Source organism: Pelophylax lessonae, assembly GCF_965119305.1.
Source record: "Pelophylax lessonae genome assembly, chromosome: 11".
Taxonomy (NCBI): Eukaryota; Metazoa; Chordata; class Amphibia; order Anura; family Ranidae; genus Pelophylax; species Pelophylax lessonae.
This window is the reverse complement of record NC_138778.1, coordinates 200,242,393-200,260,259: the sequence shown is the minus strand read 5'-3', so window position 1 is coordinate 200,260,259 and position 17,867 is coordinate 200,242,393. Positions and strand designations below refer to the sequence as shown.

At 45.1% G+C, this 17,867-nt stretch overlaps 1 protein-coding gene across 1 annotated transcript in view; it reads left to right on the top strand.

The window, feature by feature from the left end:
• The window catches only part of LOC309566476 (uncharacterized protein), a 12,651-nt gene extending 1,127 nt beyond the window's left edge, over positions 1–11,524 (top strand). Inside the window, exons 2-3 of the mRNA XM_082271631.1 lie at positions 3,698–3,860; positions 11,091–11,524. Of these exons, the coding sequence (XP_082127757.1) occupies positions 3,698–3,860; positions 11,091–11,469 (542 nt within the window). The 3' untranslated portion in view covers positions 11,470–11,524. The remainder of the gene's footprint in view (positions 1–3,697; positions 3,861–11,090) is intronic.
• Positions 11,525–17,867: the final 6,343 nt, after the last annotated feature.

The window sequence follows — 17,867 nt, the reverse complement described above, 5'->3', positions numbered from 1 at the left end:
AAAATCGAATACTTACCTTTCTGTGAAATTCCTTTCCTGGTGCCTATGCATGGAAGCATACATATGGTATATGCTGCCATGGAGGCACCAGGAAAACGGAATATAGAATACTTACCTTTCCATAATTTTCTTTTCTTGGTGCCTATCCATGGAAGCCTATACTATACATATTCTGCAATGAAGGCACCAGGAGAACGGAAGATTGAATACTTCCCTTTCCATAATTTTCTTTTCTCTGTGCCTATCCATGGTAACCTATGCATGGCGTATGCTTCCATGGAGGCACCAGGAAAACGGAATATTGAATACTTACCATTCCATAGTTTTCTTTTCCTGGTGCCTATCCATGGTAACATATATGTATGGTGTATGCTTCCATGGAGGCACCAGGGAAAGGAAGATTGAATACTTACCTTTCCGTAATTTTCTTTTCCTGGTGCCTATCCATGGTAACATATGTATGGTGTATGCTTCCATGGAGGCACCAAGAAAACGGAAGATTGAATATTTACCATTCCATAGTTTTCTTTTCCTGGTGCCTATCCATGGAAGCATACACCACACGTATGGCGCCATGGAGGCACCAAGAAAACCGAGAATTGAATACTTACCTTTCCGTAATTTTCTTTTCTCGGTGCCTATCCATGGAAGCCTATACTATACATATTCTGCAACGAAGGCACCAGGAAAACGGAAGATTAAATACTTGCCTTTCCTTAATTTTCTTTTCTTGGTGCCTATCCATGGCAACATATGTATGGTGTATGCTTCAATGGAGGCACCAGGAAAACAGCAGATTGAATACTTGCCTTTCCATAATTTTCTTTTCTTGGTGCCTATCCATGGTAACATACGCATGGCGTATGCTTCAATGGAGGCACCAAGAAAACGGAATATTGAATACTTACCTTTCCGTAATTTTCTTTTTTCTGTGCCTATCCATGGAAGCCTAAGCCATACGTATTCTGCAACGAAGGCACCAGGAAAACGGAAGATTAAATACTTGCCTTTCCTTAATTGTCTTTTCTTGGTGCCTATCCATGGCAACATACGTATGGTGTATGCTTCAATGGAGGCACCAGGAAAACGGAATATTGAATACTTACCTTTCCGTAATTTTCTTTTTTCTGTGCCTATCCATGGAAGCCTAAGCAATACGTATTCTGCAACGAAGGCACCAGGAAAACGGAAGATTAAATACTTGCCTTTCCTTAATTTTCTTTTCTTGGTGCCTATCCATGGCAACATATGTATGGTGTATGCTTCAATGGAGGCACCAGGAAAACAGCAGATTGAATACTTGCCTTTCCGTAATTGTCTTTTCTTGGTGCCTATCCATGGCAACATACGTATGGTGTATGCTTCAACGGAGGCACCAGGAAAACGGAATATTGAATACTTACCTTTCTGTAATTTTCTTTTTTCTGTGCCTATCAGTGGTAACCTACGTATGGTGTATGCTTCCATGGAGGCACCAGGAAAACGGCAGATTGAATACTTACCTTTCCTTAATTTTCTTTTCTTGGTGCCTATCCATGTCAACATACGTATGGTGTATGCTTCCATGGAGGCACCAGGAAAACGGCAGATTGAATACTTGCCTTTCTGTAATTTTCTTTTCTCGGTGCCTATCCATGGAAGCCAACCCAGGAAAACGGAAGATTGAATACTTGCCTTTCCGTAATTTTCTTTTTTCTGTGCCTATCAGTGGTAACATACGTATGGTGTATACTTCCATGGAGGCACCAGGAAAATGGAAGATTGAATACTTGCCTTTCTGTAATTTTCTTTTCCTGGTGCCTATCCATGGAAGCATACACCACACGTATGCCGCCATGGAGGCACCAAGAAAATGGAAGATTGAATACCGTATTTATTCGAGTATAACGCGCACCCCTAATTTTCGATTAAAAATCGGTATAAAATTTTGTTTCACACCAAGCATTGTAATTGACAAAAAAACGTTGTTGAACACGTGCGGCCATGATAAAAATAATTTATTGACAACGTAAACTGGTATAAACACAATACCGAAATAAAATTACCTGTAATTTTCTCTTGATACCCTGAGTTGCCATCTAACGGGTACCAGTATATCAATTAAAATATGAAGAACACTGAATTACGGTACGCAAAACACTGAATTGTACAAAAGCAATGCTTACCGTAACGTGTGGGCGAGGCGAGGAAATGAAGCGGCGACCATACAGCGGATAATAAGAATTCTCACCCCCAGTTCGGGCCGCCCACTGTACACGACGAGGGGACGTTTTTTTTTTTTCTTCGCCCTCACGTACAGTGAGCGGCTGCAGCCCGGAAAAGGCGCAGTGCGAACTCACAATTCGCCTGCGCCCTCAATGGACCGGCCGCCACTGCCACCCCACCCCAGCCCTCGTTTATAACGCGCACCCAAACTTTGATTTCTTTTTTTGGTAGAAAATTTTGCGCGTTATACTCGAATAAATACGGTACTTACCATTCCATAATTTTCTTTTCCTGGTGCCTAACCTTGGAAGCATACACCACACGTATGCCGCAATGGAGGCACCAAAAAAATGGAAGATTGAATACTTACCGTTCTGTAATTTTCTTTTCCTGGTGCCTATCCATGGAAGCATACACCATATGTATGGCCTCCATGGAGGCACCCAGAAAACCATACATCTTTAGGCCAGTGCGGTGATCAGATATGACCAGATGAAGGATGACTGGCATGTGAGCATCTGGCTGGACTGATGACGTTGGCGGGCACCTGTAGGGGTATTACACCCTGACTGTATGAAGTATTTTCTCCTTTAGTGCCATGTTCCTACCAACAATTGCTATTTAGCTGTATTTTGCCAGACTTGTATACTGAAGATTTGTGCCACCAGTTCTCATCTTGCGGCACTTCACAGAACTTGTGGGTTGGGGAGTGCTTCCTGTGCTGCATCAGGTCTCCATGTCCCATGATTCTTCACTCCCAGCATGCGTTCCTGTCCTCTCTATTTGTATCAGGTGACCTCCAGCATTGGGACTACACATCTCATGATTATTCATGCCCAGCCCAAAATGTGGAAGCATGCCTGCTGTAATAGCATTAGGTGACCTCCTGTGCTGGGACTCCATGTCCCATGGTTCCTTGTGCCCAGCCCTTAATGTGCATGTGCATGTGCATCTGCTATTATTAGTATCAGATGAGCCCATGCTTTGGGACTACATGTCCCATGATATCTTACACCCAGCCATTAATGCATGTGTCCCCATTCTAATGCCAGTAGGTCACCTATGCATTAGGAATGCATGCCCATGATACCTTACACCCAGCCAATGCATGTGTGCCTGCTTTAATAGCATCAGATGACCCCTGCTTTGGGACTTCATGCCCCATGATTCCTCACACCCAGCCCATGCATGTGTGCCTGCGTTAATGTCATCAAATGACACCTACTTTGGGACTTCATGCCCCATGGTTCCTCACACCCAGCCCATGCATGTGTGCCTGCTTTAATAGAATCAGATGACACCTACTTTGGGACAACATGCCCCATTATTCCTCACACCCAGCCCATGATGCTCATAAGTACCAGTTCTAACAGCATCATGGGACCTTCTATATCTGGACTACATACTCCATGCTTCCTCGTACCCAGCCTATAACATGCATGTCCCCCCTCTAATGGCATCAGGTGACCTCCTTTTTGGTTTTTCTTTATAGCTAAAGAGATCCAGACTCGATGGAGGTCCCTGAAAGATTGCTTCCGGAGGGAGCTCCACCTACAAAAGAAAGAATCCCGGGGTGGCTCTTCTCCTGCAAAAAGAAAACGCTACATGTTCTATGATCAGCTAACGTTCCTGGAGCCCATGTTGATGCGAAGATCGTAAGTCACTCATGTTTAAAGGGCAACTTTCAGATAGGCTACTGTAAGGCAGGGCAGGGGAATCCTATCAGGAAATAGTATTTATTAGCTGTTGTTTTCCTTAATTCCTGGAGAAGTTTGTATGCCTGAATGGAAGCTGCATGGTAGACATCCTTGGCACTCTATCTGAGGGAGTCATTGAAACACATTAGGATGACTTTGTCAGTTGCTGCAAAGTATTATATATTTCAACTGTGAAAATCACCCCATGTGCACAGGTGCCTATACAGTATAAGGCACTTGGAAAAAGGTTTCTGACCCATGGCAATCACCCCTAAATGAAGGATTTGATAGCTGGCATGTGTGTGTGCTGCATCTTGCCATTTACTTTCGCTGCGTGTCCTGGTTGGTTCCCACCGACTGTGTAAGTGGTTAGGCCTCCAGAAGAATGCAACCCCAGCAACACTGGCTTTGAGTTCTCTTCTGCACCCATGTGATATTGGTGATGTGCATGTAGTCATTCAGTGCAATAATGGAATTGTATCCAATACTTACCATAATTTTCCTTTCCTGACGCCAATACATGGTAGCATACATATGCTATAGCTCCTCACCTATATCCACCTACAGGACCTGTTTAAATCTATAAAAGTCTGACTGAGAGCAACTCTCCTTTTCTCCATATAAAGCACAAAGATCAGAGGGAGAGTTCGTATGCTACCATGTATTGGTGTCAGGAAAGGAAAATTACAGTAAGTATTTGATACAATTTTCCTGACGCCAACATGGCAGCATACATATGCTAAAAATGAGCTTTTGAGAGGGAGGGTTTAATGCTGCAAACTTAGTCTTTATTTAACAATAGACATAGAAGCTTGAATGGTTTTGCTCCAAACTCTACTGTAGTAGGAGATGCTGGATCCCCCCCCCCCGCCCTGGTGGCTTAAGTACGTATGATGTAATGACCAGCTAGCCACTCTGCAGACTGACTCCAGAGACACTTCTGCACGTGTTGCCCAGGAAGATGACCTCGCCCTGGTTGAGTGACCCCTAACCACCTCCGGAGGGTCCTTCTCTATATGCTCGATGAATAGCTTTAACTATCCAGGCCAAGATGGTTCTGGTGGAAGCTTCCTTTCCAGAATGTCTGAATGCAGAAGTAGCATGGAGATAGGATTTGAGGACTTTTGCAATGTCCAGTTCATGCAGGTCAGCATCTGATTCTTCTGGGAAGGCTGGAAGCACCCATTCGCCGGAGAGGTGAAATATTGAAGCCACTTTTGGGACAAAGTGATCCAATGGCCTCAACACAACCCTGTCTGGGAAGAACATGGTATAAGGTTCAGTAGCTCCCAGTGCTTGGAGTTCCGACACTCTTTCCCCCTGGGGTTTTGGCTATTAGAAAAGCTGTTTTTATGGTGATGCCCCATAACGAACAATCCTCTATAGGAGCACAAGGTGGGCTTGCCAGAAAATTGAGGACTATTGCCAGGTCCCATTGGAGGAACCTATTTCTTTTGGAAGGGCAAAGTCTGAGCACAGCTCTCATAAAGCACTCCACCAGCAGGCTTGCTGCCCATTTAAAAGCCGAGATGACTGAAACCTGCACCTTAAACGAACTCAGGTTGAGCCCCAAATCCAATCCAGATTGTAGAAAAGACAGGACTTGAGGTCACTACGGTCAAACTGACGTCCGGCTGCAAAGTTCGTGAACCTATCCCATATTCTGGAGTATATGGAATTGGTTGACCCTTTTCTGGAATTCTGTAAAGTTCTAATAACTTCTGGAGAACATCCAAATTCTTGTAACCCCTGCCTTTAAATCTCCAGGCCGCTAAGGCCTGTTGTGATGGATGTGGATGCAGGATTTCTCTCTGCGACAGAAGATGAGGAGTCACTGGCAGAGTGGTTGATGGGCACATGCTGAGATCCATTGTCAGCGAGAACCATGGTCTTCGAGGTCAGGTAGGGTAATATTGCAATCACTGTCAGATTCTCTGCCAGCAATCTCTTCAGAAATTTCAAGATCAGAGAAATTGGAGGGAAGACATAGGCCAGTTGCGCAACCCAAGTATGGGTCAAGGCATCCCCTTGTAGTTGGTTGATGTGGCAAAAAGATCCAGTTGTGGATACCGCCACTTGTGGGTAATCTGCTTGAACATTTCGGAATGAAGGGCCCACTCGTTGGGATCCTTGAATTTTCTGGATAGACGATCTGCTTGCGGGTTCTGACTGCCTGGGAGATATATGGCTCTCAAATCTGGGAGATGATGTTGTGCCAATGACATGATTGCCTCCACCTCTCTCAAAAGGAATTGGCTGTGTGTCCGGCCTTTTCGCTGTATGTAAGACCTTGCTGCTGTGTTGCCCAGACGGAGCAGTACTGGTTGACCCTGTATGTAAGGCAGTAAGGTGGCTAACGCTATGAAAGCTGCTCAAAGTTCCAGGATGTTGGAAACTAGGCCCTGAGAAGAAAATTCCCGTCTGCCCTGGATCTTGTGGTGTTTGCAGGTAGCGCCCCACCCCGCTGCGCTGGCATCTGTAGTAACAATAATCCATTGTTGTGGCCCTAATGGACGATGCTACAAAAGGTGTTTTTTGTCGTATCGTAGAGACTCTGGTGCATCCGGCTGTTTATCCTGATCGATTGGGATAGACGCATTTTCTTCCACTGCCTCAGGAAGCCTTGTTGGAAAACTGAGTTTCCAGTGCTCCCAGGGGATCATCGGGATACATGAAGCCATCGTCCCAAGAAGACATTATTATTATAATACAGGATTTATATAGCGCCAACAGTTTGTGCAGCGCTTAACAAAATGAAGGCAGACATTACAGTTGCAATACAATTTGGAACAAAAGGAATCAGAGGGCCCTGCTCGTTAGAGCTTACAATCTAAAAGGGAGGACTTATACACTAGGATGCTGACATTACTGGTGCCACCAATGCTTGCTTGAATTTCTCCCTGATCCTTGGGAGCTTCTAAAGAGGCAAGGAAACTCTGGCCTCATGAGTATTGAACTGGGCCCCTAGATAGACCATACTCTGTGTTGGCTCCAGCTGGCTCTTTTGATTATTGTTTATGCAGCTGAATGTCTGTAAGGTGGACAGCAGGAGCTCTTTCTGTCTCCACAAGAGGTCTTGGTTCTGGGCCATAAGGATGATATTGTCTAAGAAATGATGGGGTCTGAGTCCTTTCTCCCTCAGTGGGGCCAAAGCCGCAATCCGAACCTTGGTGAAGGTTCGAGGAGAAGTGGATAGCCCAAAGGGAAGGCAGACAAATTGGTAATGTCTATCCCCCAATGCAAACCTGGGCAACCTCTGGTATGATTGATGGATCTGCATATGCAAGTAGGCATCCTGCAGGTCCACCGAATCATCCAGTCCCCCCGTTGAATTACTTTGGATTTTGGTATTGAGAGACTCCATCTTGAATCTCTCTATCCCGATAGGTTGAATACTGGTCTAAAGCCCCCTGTCTTTTTCTGGACCAGAAAGAGAGGCGAGTAGAAGCCTGTAACCTTTGACAGGCCGGAACTGCTTTGATCGCCCCTTGACCCAGATGTTGATGTACTCCTGAAGAGCAGCTAACTTTTAGGGTCTACTTTGTTGTCTTGGTGGGGGTAAAGGAGTATTCTGAGGGTTGTTGTTTGAACAGGCAATAATAGCCTTGCGCCACTGTGGACTGAACCCACCAATCTTGGCAGTGATCTTGCCAGAACTGGGCAAATCTGAGCAGCCTGGCTCCAACCGACTCCCCCTGGGCTTGTCTGATGTCAAAAAGACTTCTGGGTACCTGAGGGAGCCGCAGGGGGCTTAGCTCTCTGTGACTTTAGGAATGTTGATTGTTTACCCCACCAATTCCTTCTAGAGTCCTTGGATGAAAACCTCCGCAATCCCGGTACCTATTTGGCACTCCTCTGCTCGCCCTCTCTGGCGTCTAGACCTTCAATATTTGGGTACAAGACCTGATCTGTCAAATTCTTGGCCAGTCTGGTGACTGCCGCATCCACCATCGGTGGGGTAGATAAAGGTGCCACATCCTCTGTGAACTGATATAACTTCTGTAACCTATTGGTTAAAGAGAATTTTCTCTCTCCCTTCTCCCATTCCTCCTGATACAGGCCTCTTATTTCTTTAGTTGGAGCTAATACAATTTTCCTTTCTTTGGAGGAGGTTTCGTATCCTCCCATTCCACTGCAAGTTTTATCTGTCTTTAATGGATGGTGGCACTATAGCAAATTCAAAGCCTGAATCCCCTGGATTCTCTGCCGAGAAGGAAACTGTATCTTCTCCCTCTTCCCGGAAGGTTGGCTGTATTGCTGGGCCTGGGGAATCATCTCACATAGTCCTCTGAGCTGGAGTCACCCCTGAAGTGCCTGGTACCTCTCTGGCTAGAGAGGATTGAATGGCTTGGCTTAGAGCTGGTGCAGGGCCCACATTCTGTCCGTCCGCCTCTGTCCCTGGCTGTCGGAGACGACCAGATAATTTCACCAAGGAGTCGCGGACTACTTTTTTGAGCAGGGTTGACACCTGCTGACTCTCATACTCCTGGTCTCTGGCAAGCTGCCTGAAGCAGTGGCTGCAAACTAGCTTTTTTGGCATCGAGTCATCTCCACGTGACCAACATTTGCCTTTTGGGTGCGCTGAGCCCTTTGAGGCAAAGGTGTGCTTTCTTTTGAGTGAACATTTGTGCCTTTTATACTGGGATCTGCCAGGACTGGAAGAGTCACTCTCTGCCCTGGGAAAATCCTGATGATCCAGAGAGCCTCTGGACCTCCTAGAGCGGGACTGTGAGCGGCCAGGGCCAAAATAGACAAAAGAAGGCACGTTCTTCAGGGCATAACGCACTCTTTTTTTCCCCGCATCTTCTTATTTACCCATTGCGAGATTGCGGTGGTCTTGATTATGTAGTGTTAGGCTCATGCTGACAGGAGAACCGAAAGGTGCAAAGGGGACTGCATGGCAATAGAGAAGAAAAATGAGAGGAGAGAGAAAGGAATCGCACATACATACCCCCCCCCCCCTTTTTTTTTTTTGCAAAGGGAAAACAAAAGGAAATCTGGGCAAAAGAAATTCCCCACCCTCCCCCCTCCGTCACTTATCCTTGGAATAGCAAGACTCACCTGCCTTTGCTTACACTTTAGACTGGGAAGCTGCCACTCTGGATGCCTAGATCCAAGGGCATCCATTATTCTGTTATTCGAGCCCTTTAGATAGGGCACCTGAGAGAGACTCTGCCCTCCCCTGCCTCTCCCCAATCATGGAAGGGCAGTAGAATTGGAGGGAAGCATCTTGCCCTCATCTAAAATGGCACCATGGCTCTGCGAACATGGCCGCCAGAGATCTGAAGCTCACCACACGTGTGGAACCGGCCAGCCCCAAGGGAAAAGAGAGCCGCGCGCGATCCCCTGGTAATGCTAGTGAAAGGGACGCCCCCTAGCCAAACTAAGCCCTAAACAAGTTTAACTTTTCTATAAAATGCCTAAACACAGAAAACAAAAGGACATGCTTAAAGATATGACAAAACATTTTATAGAAAGTAACAGACTTGGAAAGTTTCATAGGAGAAAAGCCAGCATGCAGTCCCAGCTGCTGGATCTGGACCTGCCACTAGAGGAGTATGGTCTCTCATTAGAGAACACCTCAGCCCCAAAAGACCACCAGAAGGGGCTCCCCACCTTGTCGGTGCATTTAGCAGCCTAAGATGTAGGACTTCGCCTGGGAGAGGCTGTACCCAGACGGATTCCGACGTAGTCGGCAGGTAAGAGCTCATCCCCAGTTTGTAGGTGTTGATCTTTGAGGATAAAAAGAAGAATGGGGGAGGTTTCTCTGTCAGATTTTTATAGATGTAAACAGGTCCTGTGGGTGGATTTAGGGGGTGGAGCTTTTTCATATGTATGCTGCCATGTGTTGGTGTCAGGAAAATGGGTTTTCTAGCTAGATTAGTGGTGGTCGGCTTTCTTGATATGGTAGGCCAAAAGTGCGGCCCTCAACATCACCAAGGGCCACACAAATGCAATGGATATTAAGACACAGAGACAGCAGGATATAGTCAAAGACTAATGCCACGACACAGGAGATGGTCAGAGACTGCGGACATGACACAAGAGATGGTCAGAGACTGCGGACATGACACAAGAGATGGTCAGAGACTGCGGACATGACACAAGAGATGGTCAGAGACTGCGGACATGACACAAGAGATGGTCAGAGACTGCGGACATAATACAAGAGATGGTCAGAGACTGCAGACATGGTACAAGAGATGGTCAGAGACTGCGGACATGACACAAGAGATGGTCAGAGACTGCGGACATAATACAAGAGATGGTCAGAGACTGCGGACATGACACAAGAGATGGTCAGAGACCGCAGACATGATATATCAGCGGTCTCTGACCATCTCTTGTATCATGTCTGCAGTCTCTGACCATCTCTGTATCATGTCCTCAGTCTCTGACATCTCAGTATTATGGTCAGAGACTGCAGACATGATACAGAGATTGCCAGGGACTGCAGACATGGTGAAAGAGATGGTCAGAGACTGCAGACATGGTACAAGAGATGGTCAGAGACTGCAGACATGGTACAAGAGATGGTCAGAGACTGCGGACATGGTACAAGAGATGGTCAGAGACCTGGGACATGGTACAAGAGATGGTCAGAGACTGCAGACATGGTACAAGAAAGAGATAGTCGTATGGCCACAAACATACCGCAGGTGACTGTCGGAGACTTTGAAAATGCTGTAGGAGTTACTGGAGACCCATTACATGATACAGCTAGAAAGCACTACTATATTAGGGCAATGGGGAAACACAAATTGGTGTCTGTAGGGGCCTAGGTCATCAAAAAAGTTGCACGCATAAGTATCACTCACTGTGCACCCCTTTTTTGACACCCTTGTGTTCAGGGCTTAGATGTGCCTTCTGGTGTTTAATTTTGTTTGAGAACTACTGTTTGTTTCATTGCTCATGCTTACTAAGCGATTGGAACACTTGTGGATGAGTAGGGGCCCCAGGCACATAAAGCTCACCATACATGTTACATTCTGACTTTTAGACCCTTCAACTTTAGATTTACCATAACTATGTAATATGGGGATTTATCTAAATTATTTAATCTCTATCCAATCAGGCAGACTCTTGCATTGCATAATTGTTGGTGTATCTAAAGGAGATCATACCATCAGATTGTAAACTGTGTAAATACAGCATGTTCTTTAGTGTTCTGTTTCTATTGATCCCTAGCACTTCCGGAAAAGCCTCAGACACAGCAGAGAGCCCCAAGTCGGAAGGCAGCGACTCTGAGCCACCCCAGAGCCCTCTACCAGAACGTATTCCACAGGTATCTGACACACCGCGACCCAAGAAGACCAAAGGAGGAGCCAAAGGTTTGGGGGATTTTGAAAGCCAAATCATAGACATGGTTGACTGTCTTAAGAAAAGGAGAGACAATGAGGCTGACGAAGATTACAATTTTGTACAATCTCTGATTCCGTACTTAAAGAAAGTGCCAGAACAGAAGAAGATTGATCTGCAAATAGACATGCTACGGCTGGTGAAGAGATATGTACAGCCAGCATCCCATGGGTCACGTGATGGAATAGAGCGCGGTCAGCACGAATAATGTGAATGGACAGTCTGAGCCTTTTGGTGCTTTGACATATACATATGTGATATTTGTATATACCATTAGTGCTGATAGATAAGGTGACAGCACTAACTCTGAATTGTGCTCCAGCATCAACACAATGCTCTGCATGTCTCCACATCATTCATTACTGCTAAACTGTGAAGGTCATTTGGGGGATTTTCCTTAAGGCTAAGTTCACATGTAGGTGTTTTTGGGGAGTTTTTCTGCTCTAGGATCAGCTCAAAAAACGCCCAACAAGACAAATCCTATTAATTTCAATGGCCCCTGTTCACATCTGAGCGTTTTGACGTTTTAAGCAAAACGCCCAACGCTCAAAAAAGTACATGAGCTTCTTTTTGGGCAGATTACAGGCGTTATTTTTTTCCATTGGTTACTAGTCAACCTCAAAACGCCTGAAAAAACGCCCATAAAAACGCCTGTAAATAGCAACGCCAAGATGTGAACATAGCCTAAAAACAGATGAACTAACATCTTTAAATCATAATATTGTGATAGGGGAGAGCTCTGGATACATTTTTCTTTTTTTTTTTTTTTTTCTTTTTCAGGTTAAACATGTTTATATATTCCATCTGTTTATTTAACTGTTTGTTAAGGCCCCGTTCACATAGGGGCGACGCTACTTCGCACCGCGACCTCGGAGCGGCCGCCACGGACTTCATAACATTGAAGTCTATGGCGGTCGCCTCCTGGACGCCCCAAAGAAGCTCCGGACCCTTTTTCTAAGTCGGAGCGACTTGTGTCGCTCCTATTAGAACGGGTCCGCAGCTTCCCTATGGGAGGCGACCTGTGAGGCGACCAGGTCGCCTTAGTGTGAACGGGGACTAATTTTTCTGCTTACAATATTGTTGATAAACAGAAGACTCTTGACTTGTGAGGCCCCTTTCAGACGGGCTTTCTGATTCAATCCGCCTGTCAGTTTTTCAGTCTGACCTGATCAGATGCTCCATGCAGCTCTTTGGAGCGGCGGATGTCAGCGCAGACATGTCCGCTGACACCCACTGCTATCTGATCCTGTCCGTGAAATTCGGACGGATGGAAACCCTATTTTCCATCCGTCTGGAGAATCGGATCAGATGAGAACGGACAGGCAGTCTGTTCTCATCCGATCTCCTATAGAGGAGAGCGGGGCTCTGACGGCTCCATCTCTGCACACAGAGCAGAGATGGACCTGTCATCCGCCTGCTCAGCGGGGATCGGCGGATCGACAAAATGGACAAGCAAAACGGACTCTGTTGGGTGCACCACCCATGTGAAAGGACCCTAAAAGGACACTCATTTTTATTTTATTAGTGTTTATTTGTGTTATTGTAGTATTATTTTAATTCCTTTGACTTGATCAGTGGCTCTCCTGGGATTCCAGCATTGGTGCAGATTGGATTATTTTCACCACTGCAAGTAGTAAGGTCCTGTACAGAGCACTGCTGGTGCTTTTTATAATAGCAGAAAAGTGCCTAGACAGCCTTACACCTCGGTCATACCGATTGCGACCTTGAAATCGGACTTCACTTGAAGTAGCCCGATTTCAAAGTAGCATTTCAGTGCTACTTCAGGTGCAACTTGGAAGACATCTGTGCAACTTCATGTACTACTTTTAAAATCATTTGCACCGTCCAATGTGGACAATTGGGTGCGACTAGGGATTTGAAACTGTCCAGGGGCTTAAAGAATAGGAAAGCCTCACTACAAATTTTCTTTGTTGTCCTGCCCTACTGGGAAAGAAGTGCATGTAGCGCCATGACCCATCTTTCTAGCTTGTCTCATTGTTGAGATATCATGGTTGACAGCGGGCCCCCTCCCCACTGATTTGTGGCAACACATACAGCAAGGAGAGGAATATTTAACTAGCTATGATTGACAACGCTAGTTTTGGAAACAGAAACTTTCTTGGTTCACTAGGTATTCTGGGGGAGGGGGTGTCATATCCACTGTTCCTCCCCCTCTGTCTTTTTTATTAGTAGTTAGGACGCAGGCAGCTGCTCCGCGCAGTGTCACTGGTTCCTAGGATGCAGGGGGCCTGGCTGCTCAGAATCATGTGTTTCCATGGCACAGGTAGCCTAGCTTAGTGTACCATAACAACCAATGAACCTGTGCGGCCCCCCCGCCACCTTCATCTCTGCAACCAGTGAAGCTGTGTTACTTGGCGGGCCTGTGTCACATCAAACAATAAAGCTGGGTCCCTAAGGCTCGGTTCACATGGGGGAGACCTGTCAGGCGACATAGTCCCCTGACAAGTCCCGCCTCATTCATTTCAATGGAATCGTTCTAATTGGAGCGACCCAAAAGAAGTCATTTGCAAGCCACGATAAAGTCACGTTGTGCGACGCGTCTTCAAAGTCGGGCGACTTTGAAGCCACACTAATGTGAACCAAGACTAAGTGGTAGACCCAGCAAAGCCTGCTTGAAAAGACTGGCAGGAGGCCAGGGAATTAAATACACGGGGGGGGGGGGGGGGGGCGGAAGAGCAAGATTGAAGGTGAGAGGAAAGAGCAGAAAGAAGAATGACTATGGGAGTTTATAATACAGTGGGTGGTCGCTACTGACCTTTGCTAAATCTTACCCATAAATACACACCTAAATCCATAAACCCACAAATTGGGCTTCCTACAGGGGTGGAGTTCACAGCCAAAAATACAGGACGTAAAGAAGTGCTTTTCTGTCAAATGGTTTTGTGTATGATTAGGTTTTGTTTTATATGAATCACTAGATGAAGTTAAACATTTATTCCTCCTGAAACAACTTCTTTAAATATTGCAAACATTGTGGAAATACCCTATTAAGGCCATTCATATCTCGTTTTGGTGCGTTTATTTGCCTGATCAGTTTCCATTATACTCTAGGGAAACATATCAGAACACATGTTGAAATGCATTACTGTGCAATTTAATGCACATTGCAATGCACTCTTCTTTGCACATCAGTGCGTTGACATGCGTTTTTACCCTGTAGCAGACCAATGTTTCCATATGTGGTGAGTGAACTTTAATACAACACTGTACCTGCTTGTCCTTCACATTTATTATGCTCCGATTCATTTTTTTAGTTTGGAATGTTTTTTACAAGGATTTGGCCTTCAGTCGCATACATCGCCTGTGTACTTGCAATTAGAAAATGTCTCCATTACTGTGTAATGTTTTCTAGTGTTCTGCTATAGCATGTCACAATAAAATGTGTGAAAACTCTCTGTATGGAGTCGTCACTGGCCACCTCTGGGAAGCTGTCTTTTATAGGCAGCGTGTTCTTTTATACAAACCAGTACTTTTTATAAATGAACTGTCCATCTTTTTCACTTTTAGCCCGATGTCTTTTAGTAGACATTCTATTGCCAAAGGTAGTGGTCACGTCCTTAAAGCCATAGTCCACCCTGAAAAAAATGTGATAAATGCACCAATAATGATAAAATAAGAACAACGATGGTGTCAGTGGCAAGAAATATGCCCCACTGTTAGTGTCAGAGGTGCACATCTTCACTGGTCTCACGATTTGATTTGATAACGATTATCATGTCAACTATTCAATTCTGCGATGCATCACGATTACTGCCCATGGTTTTCATCAAAAAAATTCAAGCAGTCAGAAGAACTCCATTTTTTTAAATGATATCTGTTCTTAAAGAAAAAAGACAATGCTCCCTGCATGTAGCAAAGTTTAAACACAGCAGACAACAACTGCTCCAGGCCCCCCAAAATACTAGAGGAGATGGTTAGAGACTGTAGACATACTACGGGAGAGGGTCAGAGACTGCAGACATACTACGGAAGAGGGTCAGAGACTGCAGACATACCACAAGAGAGAGTCAGCGACTGCATACATACTACGGGAGAGGGTCAGAGACTGCAGACATACTACAAGAGAGAGTCAGCGACTGCAGACATACTACGGGAGAGGGTCAGAGACTGCAGACATACTACAAGAGAGAGTCAGCGACTGCAGACATACTACGGGAGAGGGTCAGAGACTGCAGACATACTACAAGAGAGTGAAAAAAAATTAAGCCCGCGCTACACAACGTGAAAATTTAAATAAGAATGAATGCAATAATGGGCAGCTGCTGCAGACACTAAGAAAGTCTTAGGAAAATATGATGAAAACGAAATTATGCAGCGCTAGCTCAAATAAAGTGTTAAGTGCTGTGATATAAATACAATAATCAATATTTTATAAAGTGCACACTGTATGATCAAATATAAAAAAGTGCTAAGTGCTTATAAATATCTGAGCAGTAACAAATAAATATATATAATAGTGCACAATAAACAAATAGGTGGTTAGAAATAGTCCAAATAAATATTCAGTGCTTGAAAAGAGTCCTTATAGTGATCCAATTAAGGTGCCAAATAATTAAGGTGCTTGCAGAGTGATATGGTGCCCCTCAAGGTTCCCCACTTGACGCACTTCCGGTTGCGGACCAAAACAAACGTCACTTCCGGTCAGGAACTTCCTGTGTGTGGAACGCACGCCGAGAGCGGCGCCACACGAGTTCCTTGTATATGCCTGAGTTCTATTCATGCTTGTGAGTACCCATCTGAACATTTTTTGGGAATAAAATTGCTCATACTTACTTCACCATGTATGGCCATTCTTTTGTTTAACGGTGGAAGCGGAAGCTGACCCAAAAAGTTCCAAGGCTACATAGGAGAAGTTCTGGTCCTGTAAAGATCCCGGGCAATGTGCAATAATTTTGAAGGTCTATGATTATCTGCAATCTGGTGAGTGGGGAACCTTGAGGGGCACCATATCACTCTGCAAGCACCTTAATTATTTGGCACCTTAATTGGATCACTATAAGGACTCTTTTCAAGCACTGAATATTTATTTGGACTATTTCTAACCACCTATTTGTTTATTGTGCACTATTATATATATTTATTTGTTACTGCTCAGATATTTATAAGCACTTAGCACTTTTTTATATTTGATCATACAGTGTGCACTTTATAAAATATTGATTATTGTATTTATATCACAGCACTTAACACTTTATTTGAGCTAGCGCTGCATAATTTCGTTTTCATCATACTACAAGAGAGAGTCAGCGACTGCATACATACTACGGGAGGGGGTCAGTGACTGCAGACATACTACAAGAGAGAGTCAGCGACTGCAGACATACTACGGGAGAGGGTCAGTGACTGCAGACATACTACAAGAGAGAGTCAGCGACTGCAGACATACTACGGGAGAGGGTCAGAGACTGCAGACATACTACAAGAGAGAGTCAGCGACTGCAGACATACTACGGGGAGGGTCAGAGACTGCAGACGTACCACAAGAGAGAGTCAGCGACTGCATACATACTACGGGAGAGGGTCAGTGACTGCAGACATACTACAAGAGAGAGTCAGCAACTGCAGACATACTACGGGAGAGGGTCAGAGACTGCAGACATACTACGGGAGAGGGTCAGTGACTGCAGACATACTACAAGAGAGAGTCAGAGACTGCAGACATACTACAAGAGAGAGTCAGCGACTGCAGACATACTACGGGAGAGGGTCAGAGACTGCAGACGTACCACAAGAGAGAGTCAGCGACTGCATACATACTACGGGAGAGGGTCAGTGACTGCAGACATACTACAAGAGAGAGTCAGCAACTGCAGACATACTACGGGAGAGGGTCAGAGACTGCAGACATACTACGAGAGAGGGTCAGAGACTGCAGACATACTACGGGAGAGGGTCAGTGACTGCAGACATACTACAAGAGAGGGTCACAGAATGCAGACCTACTACAAGAGAGGGTCAGAGACTGCAGACATACTACAAGAGAGGGTCACAGAATGCAGACCTACTACAAGAGAGGGTCAGAGACTGCAGACATACTACAAGAGAGGGTCACAGAATGCAGACCTACTACAAGAGAGGGTCACAGAATGCAGACCTACTACAAGAGAGGGTCAGAGACTGCAGACATACTACAAGAGAGGGTCACAGAATGCAGACATACTATGGGAGAGGGTCACAGAATGCAGACATACTACAAGAGAGGGTCACAGAATGCAGACATACTACAAGAGAGGGTCACAGAATGCAGACCTACTACAGGAGATAGTCAGACACTGCAGAAATTATACTAGAGAGAAATAAATTGTGTAAATAATTGTGTGAGCACACCAAATGTAATTTAAACTAAGAACAATAGCACCATCATCCCAGTATACTGAAGTGCAAAAGTAGGGGGAGATATGGGAATTTGAAGGTGCTGAATTCTAACAGAATACTAAATTTTAACATACACAAAAGGGTTTAAATATCTCAAATTTATTGCACACAGAAGACATATAGAAAAACCCAATTTAAAGTGGTTTTAAATCCACCTTTATAACTTTTACCTATAGGTAAGCCTTTAATAAGGGTTTTACCTATAGGTAC